Source organism: Lytechinus pictus, chromosome 6 (assembly GCF_037042905.1).
Source record: "Lytechinus pictus isolate F3 Inbred chromosome 6, Lp3.0, whole genome shotgun sequence".
In the NCBI taxonomy this organism is placed as follows: domain Eukaryota; kingdom Metazoa; phylum Echinodermata; class Echinoidea; order Temnopleuroida; family Toxopneustidae; genus Lytechinus; species Lytechinus pictus.
The window spans coordinates 22,380,270-22,405,071 of NC_087250.1; the positions used below are offsets into that span (position 1 = coordinate 22,380,270).

The window sequence follows — 24,802 nt, forward strand, 5'->3', positions numbered from 1 at the left end:
TAATTGAACCAACACAAGTTGAATTTCCCTTTTTAAACCAGTATTTTTTCATTAGACAGTCCAAATGATTGTTTTTCATTGAATATGTGCCCTCTTTCAATCAAATATGACTCCAAACCTTGGTGTCAGTACTGCAGAATTAATTTTGACGCCTATAATATAGCAATGTAATGCTTTATACCTCGCTGAAGAGCAAAGTTGTCGTGATGGGAATTAAACCGGTTTTATTTGACAGGTTCGACAAATCCAGTCAAAGAAAACTATTAGTGAGAAAAGAAACAAACATTAAAATGCCAGTAAAAGGGTTTAAAAAGATAAATTAACATTTATAATGGAACGATGAGCCCAAACTTTTGAGATATGACGTATGGGTCAATTTTTTAAGCCGCAAGCGAACGAATAATCCTTGACCATCTCAATACCAAAATCTGATTTGGAAGATGTTTTAGCATATTTTTCAGAGAATGATCTCATCTTTCACCTTTTTCAGTTTCCTTTTTGTTAATTTGTTCCCTTTTTTCAACCCCCCCCCCCTCCTGTATGCCAGTGAATTTATCTCCTGTATACAAATTATTGTACCATCTGTACTGTAGCATATGCCAGTGCATTGCCATGGAGCTAATAAAAGGAATAAAAAGTATCCTGTTTATCACGAAATAACACTTCTTCTTCTCCCCTTTTTCAGGCCACTACGTGTTCATTGAAACAAGCACGCTTGTGATAGGTGACAAGGCATGGCTGTTGAGTGAATATAGCCCGCCCTCTGATGGCTGTTTTACCTTTTGGTATCACATGTATGGGGCAGGTATGCACATATTCCTTAAAATCGAATTTGATTAGCTTTCATGTCATTTTCTAGTCACACTTTTTATGTTTGCGATAAGGATAAGTTAAGTTGTGATACCTAAACAATAATTTGCATGAAAATGAGAAGAAAAGTTTTATATAGTCCTATATGTCTAAACCCATGCGAGAGATTATAAAAAACTATTCAATTTGTTGCTTGTTCACAGGGCATTGCATGAGAGGAAATGTTTGTGTTTTACTAATTGAGCTTGGGGCGACTTCTTTTTGCAATCCATCATGGTTTTTTTTATACATTTGCCATTTCGATTTTAAAAAAAAATTCAAATACCAATCACAGTTTGTTTGAAATCTACAGTTGCGTAGCACTTTGTTTTGTCACTTATTTCAGCTGACAACAAAATTTAATCCCCCCACGTTCTTGTTCTCTCCCCATTGATGGATTAAATATATCTTTATAACAAATCACTGATGATATTTTTGTGTCCATCATTGTATTTTTCACCCACTGATAATCACCTTTATCATAGGTGTTGGCGACCTCAACGTTTACCTTATCGATGCGGTCAATGGAAACATGGCGCTCGTGTGGAGCCAAACTGGTAACCATGGAGACCGTTGGATCCAAGGTCAAGTGTCAACATCCAACTTTAATTCTTACCAGATCGCTATTGAGGCGACATACGGAGCCAACTACACAGGAGACATAGCAATCGATGATACGTTCATAAGCTTAGATGGACTCTGTAATGGTATAATCATTCTACAATCAATATTTTTATTCTTTTCCTTCATATTTTTTCTGCAAAAAGCTTGAGCATGAGCCCAATATTTTTAAGGGGGACAACATGCAGGACGTCAATTCATGTTTCAGATGGGGGAGGGGAAAGTTTTAGAAAATACAATTTTTTACAACAGATTTGAAAAAAAAAATCTATTGTACATGTTCAATAGTATGGTAATGCCAAGTTTAATGGTTTTATATGGCTTTTCAATGCTTTTTAAAATATATGTTTGCATGGCATATTATTGAGGATGTTTTTAAGTTGTCAAAATTGTTTGGGTGCAAATCGATATCTTTGGAGGCAGGGGGCGATCGCCCCTAATGAAAGTATTGGGGATGATCGCCCCTGCCTCTGTTTTATCAATAAACTGAACTATCCAATGATAAATAAGGACTTGAGCCTAGTGAGTCAGGATTTGAAATGAAGCTACAAATTAATAATATGCCCTAAATGCTAATAAAATATAGTTTTACGGGCTTTCTTTTTCATTATTATCACATACACAGAAACGTCTGAATGGGACTGTGATTTCGAGTCTGATTGGTGCGGCTATACGCAGGCGCAAGATGACACCTTTGATTGGACAAGACAAAGCGGAGCTACGACGTCACTTGATACAGGGCCGTCTATAGACCACACCACAGGAACTGGTATGACATGCCAATCACCTGAAAGAACATAATTTGGGTCTACAAAGTTAAGAAACAGAATTAGTATCAAGATGCCTTGCATTCCAGTGGTCGATTGCTGTAACTGGGGGTGTAACATTTATATTGTTCCTTATTGTAATATTGTAGTTGGAGAATATATTTGGATTTAATCTCAGACTATAGATTAATTTGTAAGATCCATTCCTAATACAGTATTTGCGTTTTCTAATATGAAAATTATATATCCATTGATTACTGATGAATCTTACCATTAAGATATAGAGTTGTAATAAACCCCATTTAGGAATCAATGTATTAGCATATTTTTGTCAATATCCATCCAATATCCCAATGCAACTCCATAAATAATTCTGTTTTCTATTTCATATGAAAGATTATGATCTCGAGCAATACCTTATTCAATGTAATTGTGCTTTTCTTTTTTCTTTATTTATCTCACTTCTTTGACAGCAACTGGATACTACGTCTTCATCGAGACATCCAGCCCCCGGATCCCCGGAGATGAGGCCCGGTTCATGAGCACCCTTATCCCCACCACCTCCCGACAGTGTCTAACGTTTTGGTACCACATGTTCGGGCCTACAATCGAAACTCTCAACATCTTCACGAGAAGGAACAACTCTGCTCCAGGGTATGTTGGTAGGTTGGTATGGAGCGATCAAGGGGAGAAAGGTGACTTATGGTACTCCGGATCCGTAGCCGTAGCTGAACCGGTTGCGTTCCAGGTAAGCTGTCCTATCCATGCTGGATAGAACACTGTGTCACACATTGCGTTCACAGTGCATGAGAGTTTATTCACCAGAGGTTCACAGTGCGTTCCGAGTGTGTTCGCAGTGTGTTCCGAGTGTATTCACAGTGTGCTCACAGTGTGTTTACCGAGTGTTTACAGTGTGGTCACAGTCTGTTCACTGTATTTTAACAGTGTGTTAACAATGTGTATATAGTGTATTCACAGTGTGCACACTGTATGTGAACACAAAGTGTTCACAGTGTATTCACATAGTGGACTATAAGAATTCCCACTTTAAAAATGCTGAACATTGTAACAGTGTAGAAGACATTTCAGACAAGTGTACTTTGTGAAGATTTTGTCCACACCACTACGGTGTTCAAATGTAAAATAGAAAGCTAATGTGGACACCTTGATATAACTAGTGTGAGTTTTTGCAATATTCTCACATAGTGTACTATGTGATGTGAAGATATGATTTACAGTGTAACAATGCTGAATTCTATGGCCCGTATTCTGTAGCCGGGCTTAGCTTAATTCAGGTTTAAAGTTGTGGTTTAAGTATGGATAGCCAATTGTTACATTAATCGTTAACAATATTACAGCTCATTTGGCTCTAAAATCATTCATAATTGTCTAGGAAGTATAAATAGATGATTGTCTTTACCATCAATGAATCAGGAAAGAGCACAGTAAACATAGGAAACATACAACTAAATACAAATTTTGACACTGTTGGCTTCCCATAATTTTAGCACAGAGTTAGATCATGGTCTAAGTTAAAACCTGACTTCAGAATACGGACATATCAGTGTAAAGATAATTTAACACTGTCAATGACTGGACCCCTCGTCGATGTGAGTGTTCACAGTGTGTTTACATCGGGTACTATAAGACAATATGATTCACACTGTTACAATGCTCAAACTTAACAGTGTAAAGATATTCTTACACTGTGGACGTCTCAACAGTGACTGTTCACAACATGTTCACTCGTCGATTGTGTGAATATGTGATTCACACTGTTGAAATGCTCAAACTTAACAGTGTGAAGGTTATTTCACAATATTATCCATAGTATGAACACATATTGTAAACGCAATGTGAACACACTGTGTTTCACACTATGTGACACAGTGTGACCACAACGTGGAACAGTGACAAACTGCCGACACAAAAGTAATATCATCATCAGGTGCCATCGTCCCAGTTTTATAAAATAGAATGCAATATCTGATGCACTGTGTGATCTAAACGTCATCATCGCACCCAATTATGCCGGCTGATCGTGTTTGGTACAGGGCAGTTCTATCAAGCATCTTAGATTGATCTTTTTTATTTTTTTATTTTTTTCAGATAATATTCCAAGCATACGTTGGAGCTTCATTCACGGGAGATATAGCCATTGATGATATCCATATTTATCCTGGAGACTGCGCTGGTGAGGAAACGAAAATGTTATGATTACTTGAAAAAACAATTATTATTTCAGAACCGTTAACTTCATATTCAATTTAATTTCTACAAAGATCAGTCAATATTTTTCACGAAGTAAGGTATTTGACTTTTGATTGTGAGCCTATCTGCCTATAGTTTGTTCATTATTTTCTGTCTGTAGATATTTAGGAAAAGTGATAACTGCAGAATTAAGAAGATGTTTAAAATTGATTGTCCAAATCTTTTATTTATTTTTGATTTGCCATGTACGTAGCCACACCAACTTGCAACTTTGAGAACTCTCTTATCTGCGGCTACCAGCAAGACGCGACCGACAATTTTGATTGGACCTATGGGTCAGGTGACACTTCCACGCCACTCACTGGACCATCTGCTGACGTCACGTACGGGACAGCCTTTGGTAAGAAGTGTGAAGGAGCACCACTAGAACAGTCACAAGCGAAACTGAGTCCAGACTATCCAAGTTATTTACAGGGATGCCACTTTTCTGTTTTTACACAGAATTCCGGGTCCCCCCCCCCCCCCGTCATCTATCTTATTTCTTTTTTTTTCCCACGTTTGCCGTTTTCTATGTATCAGAAAAAAGTCGGAATATTCCGCCTTTCTCCTCCCCTCTATTTCTCATTTTCATGTCCGATCACAGAGAGATACTGGTACACAGTTGTACATGTGTAGGTCACAGTTTTGGGCTCATTGCACTTGTTTGACCGAGGGAACCATCTTTAAAATAGCTATGACTGTAGCATAAAGGGAGACTCTCCAATGTGGTCAGTTGCTCAGGGAGTGTGCTCTCGGACCCCTGTGCTTTGAACAAGTGTTGATTTTTTTTTCTGTAAAAATTATTGAAGATGAATTGCCAAGTTTAGTTTAAATAGCTAGGGCCATTCAGTACCTATTGGCATCTATCTATGATTTGAATTTTATAAGAACTAAGTTTAAAATGTAAATACAATTTGTATTATGTCACAGGACAACATGATGAAAGTGTGTAATGGGGTCCTTTGAAATCAAACAAACAGTCATGCTTAACCAATCAAAACGGGTATTTCAGACTTTTTCAATTTCTTTGGGTTGGGTTTTAATTTGCAGCACTTTTATGTATTAGGGCCCCCAAAATGTTATGTTATTTGCACACTAAAGAAAGGGAAGTGTATTCCTTTAGGGCTTAAATCCAATAAGGAATTCACCCTTGAGTGACAAAGTTTTTTAGTCTTTGTTCTGCAATGTTTTATTTTTTTCTTGTTTCCTTGATTTTGTACTTTAATCGTGCAATACTTCTTGTAAATATTTTGATTTTCTTGATTTTTTTTAATAAAAACAGAATTATTTAAGAAAAAGTTGGCAGTGTGGGGCCAAAAATAAATTTCTTAACATACTGCAAAAGTGCAATTGTGATCACAATCACAAGGAATTGAATCGTATGCACCTTTTTCTTTCATTTTTCTTTTGTTCTTAAAGGCCACTATATGTACATCGAGGCATCTCAGCCGAACTCCCCTGGGGCTGTGGCTCGTCTGATTGGCCCACATATTTCGATGGAGAGTACCTCAGCAATCTGTTGGAGTCTGTCTTTCCATATGTATGGCCAAGACATTGGCAGTCTCAACATACTTGTAAGTCAGAACATAATAATCTATACTGAATAATGATTATGATAATAATAATGATATGAATATTAATAATGTAACACTTATGAGAAGCCAATTATCTATTTCTTAGACCTACTTCTTTCATGAGCCCCACCAGGGAAGTCTCACTGCGGCTGAAAAGTCCACAGTGCCACAGTGTGTTTAGAATGTCCACAGCAACACACAGTGTTTTGATTATATGTTCACAGTGTGTTTGCGGTGTTTTCACACTGTTCATATAGTGGACTAGATGAATATGTGATTACACTGTTAATTGCTTTAATTTAACACTATGGAGATAATTTCACACTGCATACTTCAACAATGCGAGTGTTTACAGTGTGTTCATACTGTGCGCTATGCTACTGTTAAAATGATCAAATTTAACAGTATTGCGAGAATTTCCCACAGTTGGCACACTGCAGTGCACACTGTGGTATACTGTGTTCTTTCCAGCCAATCCCAGCCCCCTCTCTGTCTCACACATACACACACACACCTCTACCTCTATCCTACAAACCCACCCTCTCCCTACTCCAATCTCCCCCTCCTCCCATAAGAAAAGATAAGAAAAAGATTCTGAGTGGTCTTTGCAAAATTCTTTAGCATCTTAGTCACCTCCATCTAAGAAAGGATTTTTGCAGTTTTTCATGTACTTAAAAGTATATTTAAAATGCTTAAGTTCCTTCCAGAAAGTTCAGGTATGCATATTAGTATAAAAAAAAGGGAATTGAAATCAAAACATAATGCCAGGTGATATTTCACTTTCTTAAATATCATATGACTGAATACGCTACATACGAAACTGGTTGAAACTTTAATAGCATATCCTACGTATAGAACTTGGATATCATTTTTTCCTTCGTTGCAGACCCAAAATGCAGATGCGTCTACCACACTTGTGATGTCATTATCTGGTAACCAAGGCAACCAGTGGTATAGTACCGCCTTCGAGGTAACATCCAACGGCTACGAGATCGTCTTCGAGGGCGTGGTCGGTCAGGGAGAAGAAGGGGATATTGCCATCGATGACGTCAAAATGATCCAAGGAAGCTGTGGAGGATTGTGTAAGACATTGTCATAATTCTTTTTATAATTATCATTATTATTTAAATCGGTAGTATTATCATTTCAAATTGTAGTAGGAGTAGAAGTAGTAGTATCTATTTCTTAATTATCATCTGATTCATCTCATAATGTACATAAGGAATGTATTTAGATGCAGACAAAAAATTGAAGAAAAAAAAATGTTTCTTGAAATCATAGATCAAAGTGCATTGAGAGAGCATGGATTCCAAACCAGCTTTAGGTGAATTATGTCCTCGAATTTGTTCTTGATAATGAGATAATCACTCCTAAAACCATTCCATTATATTGTTAAAATACAATTTATGGCTTTCAATCAAGTAACTAAGATTGCCTTGATCGATTTATATGATTAGTCCAAAAAATCTAGTAACCAGCAAGATTTTAATCTCTCATCATCTGGGTCCCGTCTTACAAAGAGTTACGATTGATCCAATCAATCGCAACTCTATGGAAATCCATCAATGTCATAATTTTTCTACCGGAAATTTGCACAATGTCCTTGGTAAACAAAAAGAAGCACAGTGAATTTTCAAGAAAACAATGAATGGAGGAATATAAATCATAGTTAGAAAATATTTTGAACAATCATGCATAAAAGATTGTGATGTTGCTGGCAGTCCATAGTTGCGATTGATCGGATCAACCGCAACTCTTTGTAAGACAGACCCCAGATTGCTAGTCACCATTTTGTTCCATATTTTCAGTGGACTGTGATTTTGAGGACCAGAGGTTCTGCCAGTGGACCAATGGACTCAATGATGAATTCGACTGGATAAGGGTACAGGGTGGCACCCCTTCAGCTTCCACCGGCCCCCTCTATGACCACACCCTTGGATCAACAGGATCTGGTAATATGCTTTAAGCAGTATATTAGGGAGTTGTAACTGCAACATGAAAACATTCAAACAATAAATGTCTTGAAATTACAGTCAAATGTATATGTTTATGATATGTTTCTGTTTACGGTAACACCTGAAGGAACTCGGCAGGACAGCGTTTTTCTGGTAAAACGCCAAGCTGGTATAGAAACCAATTACCTAGGAAACATTTTACATCTCGGTTAATCAGTCATAGTGGCTGACCTTACAGACAACAGATATTACTATCGGGCCTTTCTGTCAAAGTGGAGACAATGGCAGAGTGAAGATTCGAAGTCACTACCTTGCAATTATGAGTCCGATGCTCTAACCACTGGACCACACGACCTGTTAAACTTTTATAAATGGAAGGAATTCAAGTGGTATCACTACAATTTTAGCCTAATGCTATTAACAATAACCCAGAACCCTGCAGGCCTTTCAACATAATGTAGTACGCCTTTAAAGAAACATTGTATTAAGTGTAGGGCAATCATTGATGTCCAACAAAGAGTAACAATTAGATGGTAAATATTTATTGTATCATTGTATGGCATATATGTCCATCTTGTGGTGCTCAATTATGGCACTCCAATGTCACTAAAGTTAACAAAGTCAGGCTACTGATATTGGTGCCCACAACTTTTTGAGGAATTACTTCCTGCCAGAACCCATTTTCCTAACCTGAGTTGAGTGCAGCACATTGTGAATCAATTTCTTGCCGAATGAAAATATGTCATGGCTTGGATTTTAAACCATGACCCCCATGCTTCAAAGTCCAAAGATGCTCCACATGCCTAGCTCGTTTTTTTTTGGGGGGGGGTTCCTTGTGGTGAAATATCCCTCTAATTTCTCACTATATCTTTCTCTTTTTTTCTCTCTTAAAAGGATACTATGTCTATATCGAGGGTAGTTCTCCTCAGATCGCAGGAGATACAGCAAAGCTTCAAAGCCCTGTTTATACAACCGATGGAAACGATGTGTGCTTTACATTCTGGTTCAATATGCATGGGACACAGGTCGCTGATCTGCGACTCTACAAGTAAGTTTCAAGCTACACTGACTGCCTCCTTCAATCCTGAAGATTCTTGCAGTATTTTAGTACCGGGGGCCGGCAGGTGCAATACACCGGGTGAACACCCTACTCTTTGACGAATAGTGTATTGGTTTTAACGTGCATAGGTTGTGACACTCCTATACATGGGACCAACATTTGCATCCTTTCCGATGGAAGGAGTGTTTTCCAACTGCATTCACACCTGCACTGAATACAGTGGTGAGGCACGCTAACACACAACGCTATAGCATCAGATTTTTTGTTAGACGCATTTCGGCATGAGCGGGATTCGAACCCCTCACGTTGAGATCTACGATCTTATCCGAAATATGCGCTCTAACCAACTGAGCTACGCTGCCTCCAAGTTTACTTCTTTAACAATCATGATTAGCTATTTCTGTGCATATGAAAGAAATATGGTGCAGTGTAAATGTGGTAGATCATCAACAATCGTCATACATCCTTATCATGACTGCTGGCAAATACTGTAAGATTGAGCTTAAAATCGGGTGTAACTTCATTGGATACACGGCCGTATGAAGCGAGTGCTGAAGCACCCCAAGATTTATTTCTGAGGGTATTGTGTATGTTAAACATGGGCAACACTTTCTGGAAAACAGGTTAGTGTGCTAAAATTTAGAATTTTTTACCAAAATCACATTTTTTTCATTTTCTTTTTTTTTTTCTTCAAATTTTCTGTAAACAAATTCACAGAATAATAAAACTCCCCCTTCAAAAATTGTTTTAGGCCCCTGATCAACTAAATGCAAATCTGTATTTCACTTGTAACTCGCCTTTCTTTTAACAACCTGTTATGCTTTCACTTGGAACATGATTTAAAATTGAATGTAGGTTTCTTGCAACGCCCCATTTGATCGAAACCCTCATCATTCTACTGATTATACGAAGTTTCTTGAATACTACATCCCTTGCAATATCTATCGTACTCTGCAGATACGAGTTGTCTTCTGGAACAGCCAACCCCGCTGACCTTGTCTGGTTACTCTATGGTCAACAGAGCACGGATCAGACACACTGGATCCAAGGGCAGGTTGCCCTCAACGGAGAGTTTACGGTAAAGTGAATATATATATATATACTGCTGAAATAATAATAATAATAAAAGGCATTTATGTAGCGCCATCTATCAAGAAATATTATATTCCGAGTCGCGTTGTAAAATAAATGAAATAAATAAAAATAATGTTCAAGCTTCTACCAACCTAAAATATATATTTGCCAAAATGTCATCCTCTCTAGTGGACTTTTTTCAGTCAAAAGCTTGTCAAACATATTGTTGAGTTTGGTATAAGCTTCAACAGTATTTTGTTTGAACTTTCCCTTCCTATGAAAGTTTTCTGTCCATACAGCTTAAATATGTATTCGACTTGAAGAGGGGTTTGAATTGTTAAACATCAATTGTCTCATATATCATGCAGGTTGCTGCTTTTCTTTTAAAATAAACCAAAAATATTGTACAGATGGCTTATTGAGCAAAGTCATTCCTAATTAAAGAAGTTTTGTAATGTCTTTGTAATGATGTTTTGTTTCATGCATAGTAATGCGTAACCAAGAAAGATACTATGGCTATTATGCGTTTATCAAGTATCTCTATTTTCATTCTTCTCTAATTTTTTAAAGCTTAATTTGATTATTTTTTTGTTCTAAGAATGTAATCAATTATTCCATATTTTTTTTTAATTACGGTTGAAACAATTGGTGATTTTTTGTTGAATTTTGTCATATTTAATTTTAGCTTTCAGTGACTGTGAATTAGTGCATTGATGACTACGTTTGGAAAACATAACAAAGGCGTGAAATTAATCAGTTTTTAATATAGCAAAAGAAACTAATCAGATACTACTAATTCTCAGAACTTAGATTCTTAATTGTGAGATACTTAGCCATGATTTAGGGATATAATTCCCCTTTGCAAAGATAATTTTTCAGAAAACGAAGCTATACCGTAATTACTCTCTTTGACTCTGTTATTCATACATGAATCTTAATTATTAGCGGGATTCAACTAGAATTGGGGGTTCAATTAAATATACACAAAGAGACGAGAGTAGTACAATGATTATAAGATATAATATCATATAGGTTACTAGTGTTAAGCGCCTGTGATTAATAAGGGAATCAATATCTTAATTTCTTAATCCTCATTTCTTTCACAGCTTGAGTTCTGGGGCGTGGTTGGTGTAGGGTTCTACAGTGACATCGCCATTGATGATATCCTGGTAGTACAAGGGACATGCGACGGTATGCTGTTAAGGAGGGAATAAAGTGTTATTTAGACTTGTATAACCCAATGGCCCGAATTCACAAAGGTGGTTTTGAAAACCCACGGTTGAGTCCATGGTTTATGCAGATTTCATGTATAAATTACGCTTATTTAACCGCGTATATTAAAAAATGTCCAATGCTGATGCGCGCTTTTGTCACAGTGCACCAAATTGACGCCTGTTGCCGTGGTTATCCACGCTATTTTATTCATGAGGCCACTCTTCAAACAGTGGACTCATTAATAAAATAGCGTATCTAACCATGGTAACAAGCGTAAATTTGGCGCACTGTGGCAAAAGCGTGCATCAGCATTGGACATTTTTTATACATGCGCCCGATACGCGCTAAATTAAGTGTAATCTATACAGGAAATCTGCATAAACCATGGATTCAACCGTAAAAAAACCATAGGTTTTCAAAACCACCTTTGTGAATTTGGGCCAATTAGTTTTATATAGAATATGTTTGCACTGAGAGGAATCAGACAAAACTAATGAAGATAAAGCTTTAATATATTAAATCATTCCTCAATGCTATCTCATTTGTTTATTAAACCTAAATGCATTTACTATGAGAAAGGTCATCTTAAATAATCAATGAAATAATTTGTTGAAGCTTGCAGTGCGATGTATTTTTTTAACAGGTCCTGTAATTTATAGAAATATTTTTTGTTTTGTCTTCAATGACTCTGATACATGTTACCATTGCTTACTCGAAATTATGTTCTAATGATCTCTAGTAGGAGCATGCGGGATCTATAAATCTTTTATTATTTTCTGGTCTTATCATGATACAATTTGCACTCAAAATTTAGAATTGTCCCTTTTACAAAATGAAGAATAAGAATAAAACAAGAAGAGGAGAAGAAGAAACCAAAGAAGTAGGAGGAGGAGGAGGAGTGGAAGAAGAGGAGGAAAAGAAGAACAATTGACCCAAAAGTACTAACCTATGAAATTTACATGGCATTATCTCAAACCGTATTATGGCTTGGTAATCACAAAACGAGAGAAGCCTTGCAAGCTTCCATCCATTTTAACTGTTAGTAATAATCACCCATGCTACAAAGATCTAATTATCTTTCTATCCCATCTGTACAGTTTTACCACCTGAAGCTGACCCAAATCAAGTTGGACGAGGCATATCTTGTTCCTTTGATGGCACCATCTGCACCTGGACGCAGGACATCAATGACCAGTTCGACTGGTTATTGGCCTCTGGATCTACCCCATCAGTCGATACTGGACCAAGCGGTGACCATACATCTGGCACAGGTGATCACTAAAAACTCAATATTATTGGGGATCCTGCTCGTGAGGAGCTATAATTTCAAGACAATGAAGGCAATGATGACTAACAATCTTGAAAGAATCAAGATAGTTGGTTAAGTAGACCATACCATAACCTTTCTTACAGGTGAAGAATTTAAAAAATAAAATCAATGGAAACGGAGGTCTTGCCTGTCAGAGAATATAATTCAATAAAGCAAGAGGGGGCAATGAATGCTTCCTTGTGAGACTCCAACCAAAACCATACAGATTTGAATGCGTGAGCTATATATCGAACGTCGGTTAGGTAGACCAAACATTTTTTTATCTGTGGAGAAAGGAGCTCTCGACTATTTGTACTTTCTAGTGATATGGAGTATTTGGAATAAATCTTTAAAATATTTGTTCCATCCTGCCTCACCTTTGGGTTGCCTCTATTTTGGTTTTGTGTTATATTTTATCTATCCATATCTTCTTACACTCGCTTGACTGTACATTTTCCTTTTCTTTCTCTCTTTCTCTGTTACCGTTTTATTCAATCTATCTTGTTCTAACTTTTGCAGGCTTTATGCAAGATTACAAACAATTTCTGCTATTTCATAATTACACAGGTGTTTTGTAGTTCAAGTTCTGGTTGCCTCACTGATATGCAACAATGGGCCAACCATATGCACTTGAACAGGAATGGTTCCTCTGATGAAGATTGTTTCCCCCATCGATTTATACACAATTAGTGCTTCATAAATATTTGTTTTTAATATTCTTAGGAGGGTACGTCTTCACAGAGGCTTCTGCGCCAAGACTACCCGGGGACATCGCCATCTTGACCTCCTCTAAAATGGACCCCACTGGTCCTTCTGGTGGTTGCTTCGTTTGGTGGTACCACATGTATGGTGGTACCATGGGAACCTTCAATGTGTACCAGGAAAACAATGGTGTGCGGAACCAACGGTGGTCCAGGACCGGGGACCAGACCAATGAGTGGCTCATGGCCCAGCTCTGGATCAACAGCACCGACCCAACTAAGGTAAAACAAAGACAACCAAGAAGTTCCCTGGAAAGCTATGTGCACCAATTTGTTCAAAGTCAAGTTTGAAAGCATACAGGGTGATTCCTTTTGTGTTGTACAGGACACTTTGTCAACAATTTCTTGTCTCTTAGCTGAATGCTTGAGCAATAATAGTTTGTTTTTTTCAATAATAATGATAATGTGTAGTCATGTAAGAAACTGATAACCAACAAAAAATATTTGATTATAGGTGAATTATTGGTAAAAATGTTGTGTTTGTACGGGACTCAAAAAACGTCCCATACGACACGCAAAATTTTCACCTCTAATTCACCCATGAACTGATGGACGACATATTTTGGGGGTTGTCTTTTTTTTAACATGTCTACCTAGTAGTACTTATTTATTACCACATATTAAATTGAAATTCTTCATTTCTTTGGACAGCAGGTCGAAACATTTTATAAAAATGGCTGATTTTTCTAGTATGGAATCGCCCTGCAAGGTTCTCTGATACCGATATGTTCATCCAAGTTGTATCAACCCCATTTCGCCTTAACTCTTACCATGTTGCTGTCACCAACTTACACCCAATGATAGATATAAGTTGTAACACTCAGTTAATTGTTATTGCTATTCAGATCCTGTTCGAAGGAATCGTTGGTTCATCTTGGGAAAGTGACATCGCAATCGATGACATAACTTACTCAGAGGGACCTTGTCCACCTCCACGTGTGTATTATAGAAATATTGTGTTATTATAAAAGGATGTAGTTCCAAACTTGTGTTAGAATGGACTTTTCTTCTTAAATTCATGCATGGAGAGGAGGTATAGATATCAGTTATTGAAGTTAATATATATGACACTGTATAATTGTTGTAACTTGTATCAAATTTTCTCTTTTAACCAATAAATTTCTATTCTATCATGTTTATTCGAATGAAAGCTCATGATTTTCTAAAGTAAATTTAAGACATCTTTTATATCTAGTGGTAATAATGTAAGGTTTTTTAAACAGACAAAATTTAGGTGACCTGTAACTGTTTATACGCCTTGTACATGTAAAATACACAGATGAAAGGCTTTTTTTGTGTTTATGCATTGATTGAGCATGGTATACAAAGTGAATAAAAGTAAAATACAATATTTGCCTTGCAGCTACCTGTGACTTTTCAGACGACATCTGTGATTGGTCACAAGAGTTAACTTTGGATGATTTCGACTGGTCCATCGGATCGGGGGCTGATACTCGTTATGGGCCGACGGGCACTAGTTCCCTCCCTGATAAAACTTCAGGAGTTGTTGGAGGTAAGTTATTATAACAAGGGTCTTTATCACATCTTCTATGACTAATTTTTATTCTACTCTTTTTATAACCCTTCACAAATATTGTGTGCTCGAGAAGGGAAATATTTAAATACTTAGACTCAATTTAGAAGCGCAATTTAAGGTACTGCAATACTTTTTTTTGTTTAATTTAATTTTTATAAAACCGCTGTTCTTGAGGGCCCTGAGATCAAAATCAATGTGTTCAATATTTACAAACAATGCATCAATAAAACAGCCTACAAGTTTCACAAAGCAGCATTTATATGATATATTTGAAAATCATATTTAAATGAAGTGCATAATGACAGATTGACAGACAAATAAGTTTAGAAAATCCAGATTACAAAGCAGGAAATTTAATATCGTCTTCAAAATTGACTTAGTAATACAGACGAACGTTGCAATTCTATATCACATTATTTGAAATAAATTGATCCAATACAATATTTTCAGAAAATAAAAGCTCTCTTTTATTGGTCAAAAAATAGGTGGATATGCTTACATTGATCTGAAAGACTCCACATTGACTCCTGGAGACTCTGCTATGTTGAACAGCGCCCTCAGATCGCCACCAGACAGTGGAGCTGACTGCCTTGGTCTGTGGTACCATATTGACGCCATGGATGTTGGTGCAATCAATGTGTACCAGCTGACTAATGGTAGCTTGAGTGATGTACTATGGTCAATTAGTGGTAACCGCGATGACTATTGGTGGTTCGCCGGTGTCACCATGATCAGTAGGGCACCTTACCAGGTAAGTTGCGCCGCCCCATTCTCCTAATGGTCCTTTAAATTGTTATTTTTTTGTTTGATTATTTATTTCAAATCCATGAGGGGTGATCGCATGGGTCAATAATTACGAATGATTTCTTGAAAGATAATTATTCTGACATGATTGATATGATTTAGGATAAGCAAAAAAAATCTTTAAAGATCTATGTCATTTCATTAATAGACGATAACAACTGATTGGACAATAGCTAATGACATTCCACATCATGGGAATGACGGCATAAATGTGCTTCACCATCAGAATATATGTAAGAATATGTCGGGTATGGTAGATAAAGATACAAAAGCTGTAGGACACCTTAGCTGTAACCAGGGCATCTTGCTACTCTGCTTATTATTTTCGAGCTGCAAGCAAAAACGGTTACTCACTCTTAAAGCGCTTGAGCTCCCGTCTATTAAGCAGCCAGACTCGCTAGCAGCTATTTTTGAGCTGATGATAGGCAGAACAAACCAGGAAGGAATGCCGCAGTATAAAGAGCGTATAGGATTATTTAAAGTATCCGTTTCCATATTGCCCCTCCCTCTTTTTTATCCATCTTTCTTTATTTCACCCCTTTTGTCATCTTCTTCTTTGCTTTTCTTTCCCCCATTCTTGAAACAGGCTGTGATAGAGGGCGTCGTTGGTACCGGAAGCCAAGGCGGCATTACTATTGATGAAGTAGGGTTTACAGCAGGACCATGTAATCCACCAGGTACGTAGAAATTCTCTCGACGTCATATTCGCACAGGCGAAACCGAATTTTTATCAAATCTATTACGTTATTTCCAATGACATATATCGGTCGGTTTGGAGTCAGTTTGTGACTGTAGCAATAATGAAATACCCTAAATGGAAACAGTACAGTGAATAGTGACATTTGGAAAGAAAAATGAACTTTCTACTTAAAAAATTGTTTTCAAGTAACATATATTTTGTTTTGTTGAATACTTAAAGATGCATCATCAGAAAAAGAAATTAACATGTGAAAGTAGGTTTTGTTAATTGTATTATATTACATGTAAAGATGTTTCGTATGGAGAGAAAGTTATGGTCTAAATGTATTTTATTAATTGCAATTTAAAAAAAGGACACTGTAACTTTGAGAATGGAATGTGCTCGTGGCAGAATCGAATTGGAGATAACTTGGACTGGGTGAGGATATCTAGGTCTACCAATGCAGATGGAACAGGGCCAGCATACGATCATACAATGGGAAATGATTTAGGTATGATTTAATTATGAAACATAATTCTATAGTTACAAAAATCAGTAATGTTTTCCATGTACATGTTTGTTTATAATTTTTGCATCATCTGTAGCTGATGCATGGATGCACAACGTAATATTTAGAAAAATTATGGATTTTCTTATCTTCTTCTTGTATTATTAGGTGGTCTGTCATGAATATGACAGATCACCTATTATATTCGTCAGAATTTACTTTATTTATTTTTATTGCCAAATCTTTGTCCACCTCTATCTCAAAATCGGGCATGTCAATTTCCTTGATTTTCATGTCATGTATGGGCATCATTATGGACATGGGAATGGAAACTTTTCAAGGTTATCAAATCATGATGACGTCATCTAGGCGCCATTTTGTAAAATTAAATGATTGATCATATCATCGCAACTAATCATCAAAAATCATCCATATTTGCATCATATCAAGTTCAGGTGACAGGTCATCAGGACATATCATCAGAGGTCATGCAAAGGTCACGACGCGCACGTACGCGCGCGTCAAAATTTTAAATTTCCCCAAATCGACCGTGGTCAAGTTTGGGTACGTTTCTGGTCATTTTGAGCATGTCAAGAATTTGCGCGCGCACAGGTATGCGTGCGCGTTCTTGCACCTACCATCGTTATGCATCTTCGAGTCATCATTTCTTTCATGTCTTTCCATTGTTCATTATCTTCTGATTAATTTGATACCTCATTCAGCCTCTTACGACCAATAATACGGGAATGCGCGTCCATTCAAATTTGCATTACGCGCGCGTAAATGGGCTAAAATATGCCTATATAAAATTCACTGTAGCTCTTCAGGGAGTCCGTTGACCCCAATTTTTCTTTTCATATTCGAATAGAGTATGAATAGGAGATATGATTTCATGCCACATTTGACTCTTAATTACATCGTGACGTCATCAAAATGGCGTCGGAACTAAGAACAAGTGTTTTCTGTTTCATGATGTCACCACAGTCATTTAAATTGATTTTAATTCCGTAAATCTTGGTCTGTTCTCGCCAAATTTTCAATATGTTTTAGCTTAGAATGTATCCTTTAGACAATATCTCCACTGTTTCATTTTAAAGCTTGTACTATTCTCAAAACTAGAATTTGTAGAGTTTTGTCATCATGCCAATTTGGAATTGCAAGAATGTACATTCAATGTCAAGTTGACAATATGTTTCCTATTTTGCTCTCTGTGCTTGTCGAACACACTGTGGCCGACTGGATAACACACCTGACTGGTATACCAGGGTTCGGTGGTTCAAACCTCGCTGGACCCCCTTTTTTTTTTTTTTTTTTTTTTGGTCCTTTTTAGGTGGTCTGTCATGAATATGACAGATCACCTATTATATTCGTCAGAATTTACTTTATTTATTTTTATTGCCAAATCTTTGTCCACCTCTATCTCAAAATCGGGCATGTCAATTTCCTTGATTTTCATGTCATGTATGGGCATCATTATGGACATGGGAATGGAAACTTTTCAAGGTTATCAAATCATGATGACGTCATCTAGGCGCCATTTTGTAAAATTAAATGATTGATCATATCATCGCAACTAATCATCAAAAATCATCCATATTTGCATCATATCAAGTTCAGGTGACAGGTCATCAGGACATATCATCAGAGGTCATGCAAAGGTCACGACGCGCACGTACGCGCGCGTCAAAATTTTAAATTTCCCCAAATCGACCGTGGTCAAGTTTGGGTACGTTTCTGGTCATTTTGAGCATGTCAAGAATTTGCGCGCGCACAGGTATGCGTGCGCGTTCTTGCACCTACCATCGTTATGCATCTTCGAGTCATCATTTCTTTCATGTCTTTCCATTGTTCATTATCTTCTGATTAATTTGATACCTCATTCAGCCTCTTACGACCAATAATACGGGAATGCGCGTCCATTCAAATTTGCATTACGCGCGCGTAAATGGGCTAAAATATGCCTATATAAAATTCACTGTAGCTCTTCAGGGAGTCCGTTGACCCCAAATTTTTTCTCACTCTTTTATATATTCAATATTTCATTTGGAGATTTTGTAATTACGTCAATTTTAAGTTATTAGTGAAAATTACATATTTCCGCAACAAACGTCAATGACTTGATCGTATCTTCGTTTTTACTGGTCAGTTTTCTTCCAAATTTTGATATCGTATAGTGAAGACAATTCTCTACAAATAACGTGTGAATAATTTTGACTTTTGACCACAGCATCAATGTGTTATGATGTGTTTAAATTTTTGCAAATTTTTTCTGGACGTAATTTTTGAGAAATTCTTTAGAGAAATGTTTTATTAACCAATTGTACAGTCTTCCTGAAAATTTCAAGCCCACTTGCCTTGCATTTTTTTATGTAGGACAATTTTTGTAATTTTGCCGGAACTTTTTAAGGGGCAATTTTAACATTGTAAAACATCATTTATGTATTTTTTAGTAAACGCTGCAATATTTAAACGCTATTGGGTTGAAAATTTTCATTCCGGACATTTTGCGGAAATTCCTGGATTTTTTTCTGTTTGTTCATTTTTACTTAATATAACATATAACAAATTTTCAGGTACCTTCTGTGAAATGAAAAAATTGTGCAATTTAGTTAATTACACATGTTCCCGAAATTTTGCGAGAAAATTGCCAGTATTTGAATCTTTTACCTGACTTTTTTTCAGTAAAAATCATCAAGAAAGAATTTTCAAGTAAATGTCAAAGTCATACACAATTAATAAATGGATATTGAAAATTTTTGACGGAAAATATTATTTGAAATGTTTAAAAATTTTCAGAAATTTGGCAAACATTTACAAAAAAATCTGGTTCTTTTATCAAATACATCACTCATGAGTTTTGAGGTGAATGCTGTGAAATTATAGCATTATGAAACTTCTCATTAAAATCTATTGAAATGTAGCAGAAAATTTGAACAAAAATATTTAAGATATTTTAGCTTTTAAAAAGTATCACCTATGAATTTTCAAGTATTCTGTGAAATTAATACCCACTGACATTGTGAAATGTCAGTGGGTGAAATTAAAAAAAAAATGCTCAAAGTACAAAGAATTTTTAACAAGAATTTGCATAAAAAACATCAAACTGTCGATTAAAAATTAGCTGCTGTGAAAATTAAGGCGCCTTTCATTGCGCAATTTTGGAAAGCCAATTTCGGTAAAATCGTCTGAGATTTTTGGAGAGTTTTTAAGCCGGCATTTTACGTGCTCCTAACTTTATTCGTATTTAACATATTGCATTATCACCACCATCATTATAATCATCACGATTGTCATCACTACATTTATAATCACATTTAGCAATGGTCAAAATTTATTCCTTTGATGTCTATGATCAAGATTATCAATCATATCTGAATGATTCATTCCCGGGATTCATTTTATACAACATTAGCCGACAATGAATGAAAAATCATGACAGACCACCTAATTCGTCCGCATGACGAATTAAAATCTAGTTATTATAATCATTATTCTCCTTTGCCTCCTCTTCCTCTCTATCATCTTCATCAACTCTTTCATCATCTGCCTCACTTGTGTACCCTGTAGGTAAACACTTTATCCGCAAAATCCTTCTAATCCTTCTTCATTTCCTCTCGATAATTCTAGACATTGCAAGATTCACTTTTACTTCTTCACTTTTACTTCCTTCATTTTACTTCTTCCTATTCTAGGGTTCTACATGTTTGTAGATACGACCCCAGACACACTGACAATGGTCACTGGCGATACAGCCGATCTTTTCAGTGAGGTGTTTGATCCTGTAGATGAGGCTTGCTTTACTTTCTGGTATCACATCAGAGGAAATGGTAGGTCAGAGATCATTAATTTCTTTAGAATCTCTAGAATTACGCTGTCTTTCTCTCCCAGCATTCACCGGCGCCCAATCTTTATTACTGTTATGACAATCCATCCTGTCTGAATTTGCTATGCATATATCATTGCTGATCTTGATTTGAAATTAAATAAATAGATAAATAATGCTTATTTGGATTCATTTGTGAAGAAAGAGCAAATCTTCGAAAATATTATGTTGCTGGGCGCACTATAATGTATTGTCAGTAATCCTTTTTGTTTCATTTTTATGTTTTTTGTGTACATAGGCTTAGCATCATTGCTCGGTTCAACGCTTGACTTCTCTCCCCCATCAACCCACACCCGTACTCAACAATTCAACGAGACTGGCGACCGCGGCGATGGCTGGCTGTATGGGCAGTTCAACGTATCTTCTGTGCTCGAATACCAGATCGTCATCAGCGCAGTGGTCGATCCTCTAACATGGATCGGTGACATCGCTATCGACGACACTGCATTGTTTCAGGGAGCTTGTGGAGGTATTTTATAGCGTTATACTCCTTACTTAACTCATGTTTCGTTTCATTTTGTTAATATGTGTTACGTATTATGTAATTTTTCATTTCGTGGTGATGCCTTTAAGTTTAAAGTTATGGATTTTAGTTATTTGATGATATCCAGATTTTCAAACTAACACCAGTTTCATTAGAGAAATAATACTATTGAAAAACTACCATTTTGTGGAATCAGGTCATACAATGTCTACCTGGTAGTTATGAACAGGTACTCATTTCTTAATACCTTTATACACATGAACGGGATTCTCCTTACAAATGATTGGAAGACTAGCTTTCTACCTTCAGTGCATTCAGAATAGAACAGACAAGGCATAATAATAAACTTGAACATGTCTACATGTAGGTGGCATGTCAAATTTGCAATGTAATGGTTCTACATAGCGAAGAATCACTAAACTTTCATTAGCCAATCAAGATATTTCTGGGATGTATGTGTTCTTCAATCGAGTGATCAGTAACCAATCAGAATTGATGTTTCAAAGTGGTGGTGGTTGACAAACCTTTGTGATACAGGACATTTATCTGATCTTAGTCATTTTCTCCATACCCTAGCAGTTAATCCAGATGTGCCTACTTATGTATTTCATACCCACTCAGGCTTGTTGCCTGCTGTGCGTTTGCCGAGTAAAGTTATGGTTATAAAAGAATGAAATAATTTTCAGAAAACATGTTTCTTTTCTCACTAAATAATAGTTCACATGTACATGTTTGCTTCTTGAGTTTTCTGTAAAATGAATTAATTGTTTTTAAGGTTTGATTCTGAATGAAATATTTGTATGAAAGAAAGAAAAATAAGAATTTCAGAAATTTCATTTCATATTTGCCACAGTACAACGTCCCTGGTCGTGTTCGTTTGAGGATGGTCTTTGTAACTACGAGCAGCTTAGTGATGATGAACTTGATTGGTCTTTCAATCAAGGATTGACGCCCTCTGTTGAAACCGGACCATCAGCAGATCATACAACTGGTCTTGGTAAATTTGTTTAACTTTTGAAAACTAAGAGCTGAGAAACAGGGTGATTGTTTGGGATGAACAATCAATTGCCACCACTATCCCATCCTTTTTGCCTTTAATTTTCAAGAGCTCTATAATACAAACTCTTTTTATGATAATTATTACTTTTGATATATGAACTGCACTTTACCATCGATCAGTACCTTCTAAACAATATAATTGTTTTTTTATGCTATACAAAAGAATATTTTAATCCTTTATTTTAAAACGGCTATGGACATATGTGATTTGATGACCTTTATACTTACTGAATTTATTCAGTTGAATGTTGTATCAATAATAAATCCCCATTCACTTGTGTACAAGATTCACAATTAAAGAATTTGCATATTGAATAGAGAACACTATTGTTTTATTTTTTTCATGATTTGTACTTCTTCCTCTGACTCTCAACATTGTTTAAAAAATCTAAAATACAACCATCTTAATTCTTTTTAAACTGAATTCATTCATATGTGAATAGGTTAATCTATTGTTGTTCAAATATTTTGATTTTGATTTTGCTAATACGATGCCTCCAACAATACCTTTTTTAACAGTGACTGGTACTTATCTATTCATCGAGACAAGCACCGGTGCGCAGGGGGACGCTGCACGCCTGCGCAGTTCGTTCGCACCACCAAGCTCATACTGCCTCGAATTTTGGTACCACATGTATGGCGCCACCATCGGCTCACTGAATGTTTACATTCAAAACAACCAATCAACAGCCGGCTTACCTATTTGGACCAGATCTGGATCGCTTGGAAACAGCTGGACTAGGGGATCTGTAGCTATTGTAGATACTTATGCTTTCAGGGTAAGATATGAAACAATCTTTTCAAGAAAAGACGTTTTAGGCCCCCAAAATTAGATTTTGTTGACATCCATTCTATAAAATTTCTCTTTGAATATGTCTCTTGTGAACATTGATATATGATGTTTGTTGGAGTTTTTGTCTCGCCTGCATAGCAGAGCAAGAATATAGGCGCCGCTTTTCCGACGGCGGCGGCGGCGGCGTCAACATCAAATCTTAACCTAAGGTTAAGTTTTTGAAATGACATCATAACTTAGAAAGTATATGGACCTAGTTCATGAAACTTGACCATAAGGTTAATCAAGTATTACTAAACATCCTGCCTGAGTTTCAGGTCACATGACCAAGGTCAAAGGTCATTTAGGGTCAATGAACTTAGACCATGTTGGGAAAATTATTTTCAAAATCTTAACCGAAGGTTAAGTTTTTGAAATGACATCATAACTTAGAAAGTATATGAACCTAGTTCATGAAACTTGGGCATAAGGTTAATCAAGTATTAGTAAACATCCTGCTTGAGTTTCAGGTCACGTGACCAAGGTCAATGTTCATTTAGGGTCAATGAACTTTGGTCAAGTTGGGGGTATTTGTTGAATTACTATCATAACTTTGAAAATTTATGGATCTAGTCCATGAAACTTGGACATAAGGTTAATCAAGTATTAGTGAATATCCTGCCTGAGATTCAGGTCACATGACCAAGGTCAAAGGTCATTTAGGGTCAATGAACTTATGGCCAAGTTTGGGGTATTTGTTGAATTACCATCATAACTTTGAAAATTTATGGATTTAGTTCATGAAACTTGGACATTAGGTTAATCAAGTACCACTGAATATCCTGTGCGAGTTTCAGGTCACATGACCATGGTCAATGGTCATTTAAAGGTCAAGTCCACCCCAGTAAAATGTTGATTTGAATAAATAGGGAAAAATCAAACAAACATAATGCTCAAAATTTCATCAAAATCGGATGTAAAATACAAAAGTTATGGCATTTTGAAGTTTCGCTTATTTTTCACAAAACAGTGATATGCACAACTCAGCGACATGCAAATGGGTTAGTCGATGATGTCCGTCACTCACTATTTCTTTTGTTTTTTATTGTTTGAATTATACAATATTTCATTTTTTACATATTTGAAAATATGGACCACCTTGACTGAACCATATAGTATTAAACAATGCTAATTCCACATGTTCAGGGAGGAATTAATAGTTGTTTCCCTTGACAATATAGAGAAAATTAGAATATTTCATATTTCACATAATAAAATACAAAAGATATAGTGAGTGAATGACGTCATCAGTCTCCTCATTTGCATACCGACCAGGATGCAAATAACTGTTTTGTGAAAATAAGCGAAATTTTAAAATATCATAACTTCCTTATTTTACGTCCGATTTTGATGAAATTTTCAGTGTTATGTTTGTTGGATTTTTCTCTTTTTATTCAAGTCAACTTTTTGTTGGGGTGGACTTGTCCTTTAAGGTCAATGAACTTTGGCCGTGTTGGGGGTATATGTTAAATTACCATCCTAACTCTGAAAGTTTATGGATCTAGTTCATAAAACTTGGACATTAGGTTAATCAAGTATCACTGAACATCCTGTACGAGTTTCAGGTCACATGACCATGGT

General features: G+C 36.3%; 1 protein-coding gene across 2 annotated transcripts in view; it reads left to right on the plus strand.

The window, feature by feature from the left end:
- Positions 1–24,802, plus strand: part of LOC129263112 (MAM and LDL-receptor class A domain-containing protein 1-like) — a 158,035-nt gene that overhangs the window by 16,298 nt on the left and 116,935 nt on the right. For both annotated transcript variants that reach the window (XM_064101201.1, XM_064101202.1), the window contains exons 20-42: positions 686–805; positions 1,335–1,556; positions 2,096–2,239; positions 2,711–2,985; positions 4,347–4,431; positions 4,702–4,848; positions 5,907–6,061; positions 6,948–7,143; positions 7,870–8,013; positions 8,911–9,064; positions 10,034–10,154; positions 11,257–11,341; positions 12,463–12,636; positions 13,398–13,657; positions 14,281–14,371; positions 14,799–14,948; positions 15,458–15,723; positions 16,363–16,453; positions 16,829–16,966; positions 20,656–20,790; positions 21,085–21,315; positions 22,184–22,327; positions 22,909–23,168. In XM_064101201.1, coding sequence (XP_063957271.1) covers positions 686–805; positions 1,335–1,556; positions 2,096–2,239; positions 2,711–2,985; positions 4,347–4,431; positions 4,702–4,848; positions 5,907–6,061; positions 6,948–7,143; positions 7,870–8,013; positions 8,911–9,064; positions 10,034–10,154; positions 11,257–11,341; positions 12,463–12,636; positions 13,398–13,657; positions 14,281–14,371; positions 14,799–14,948; positions 15,458–15,723; positions 16,363–16,453; positions 16,829–16,966; positions 20,656–20,790; positions 21,085–21,315; positions 22,184–22,327; positions 22,909–23,168 — 3,788 coding nt within the window. The remainder of the gene's footprint in view (positions 1–685; positions 806–1,334; positions 1,557–2,095; positions 2,240–2,710; positions 2,986–4,346; positions 4,432–4,701; positions 4,849–5,906; positions 6,062–6,947; positions 7,144–7,869; positions 8,014–8,910; positions 9,065–10,033; positions 10,155–11,256; positions 11,342–12,462; positions 12,637–13,397; positions 13,658–14,280; positions 14,372–14,798; positions 14,949–15,457; positions 15,724–16,362; positions 16,454–16,828; positions 16,967–20,655; positions 20,791–21,084; positions 21,316–22,183; positions 22,328–22,908; positions 23,169–24,802) is intronic.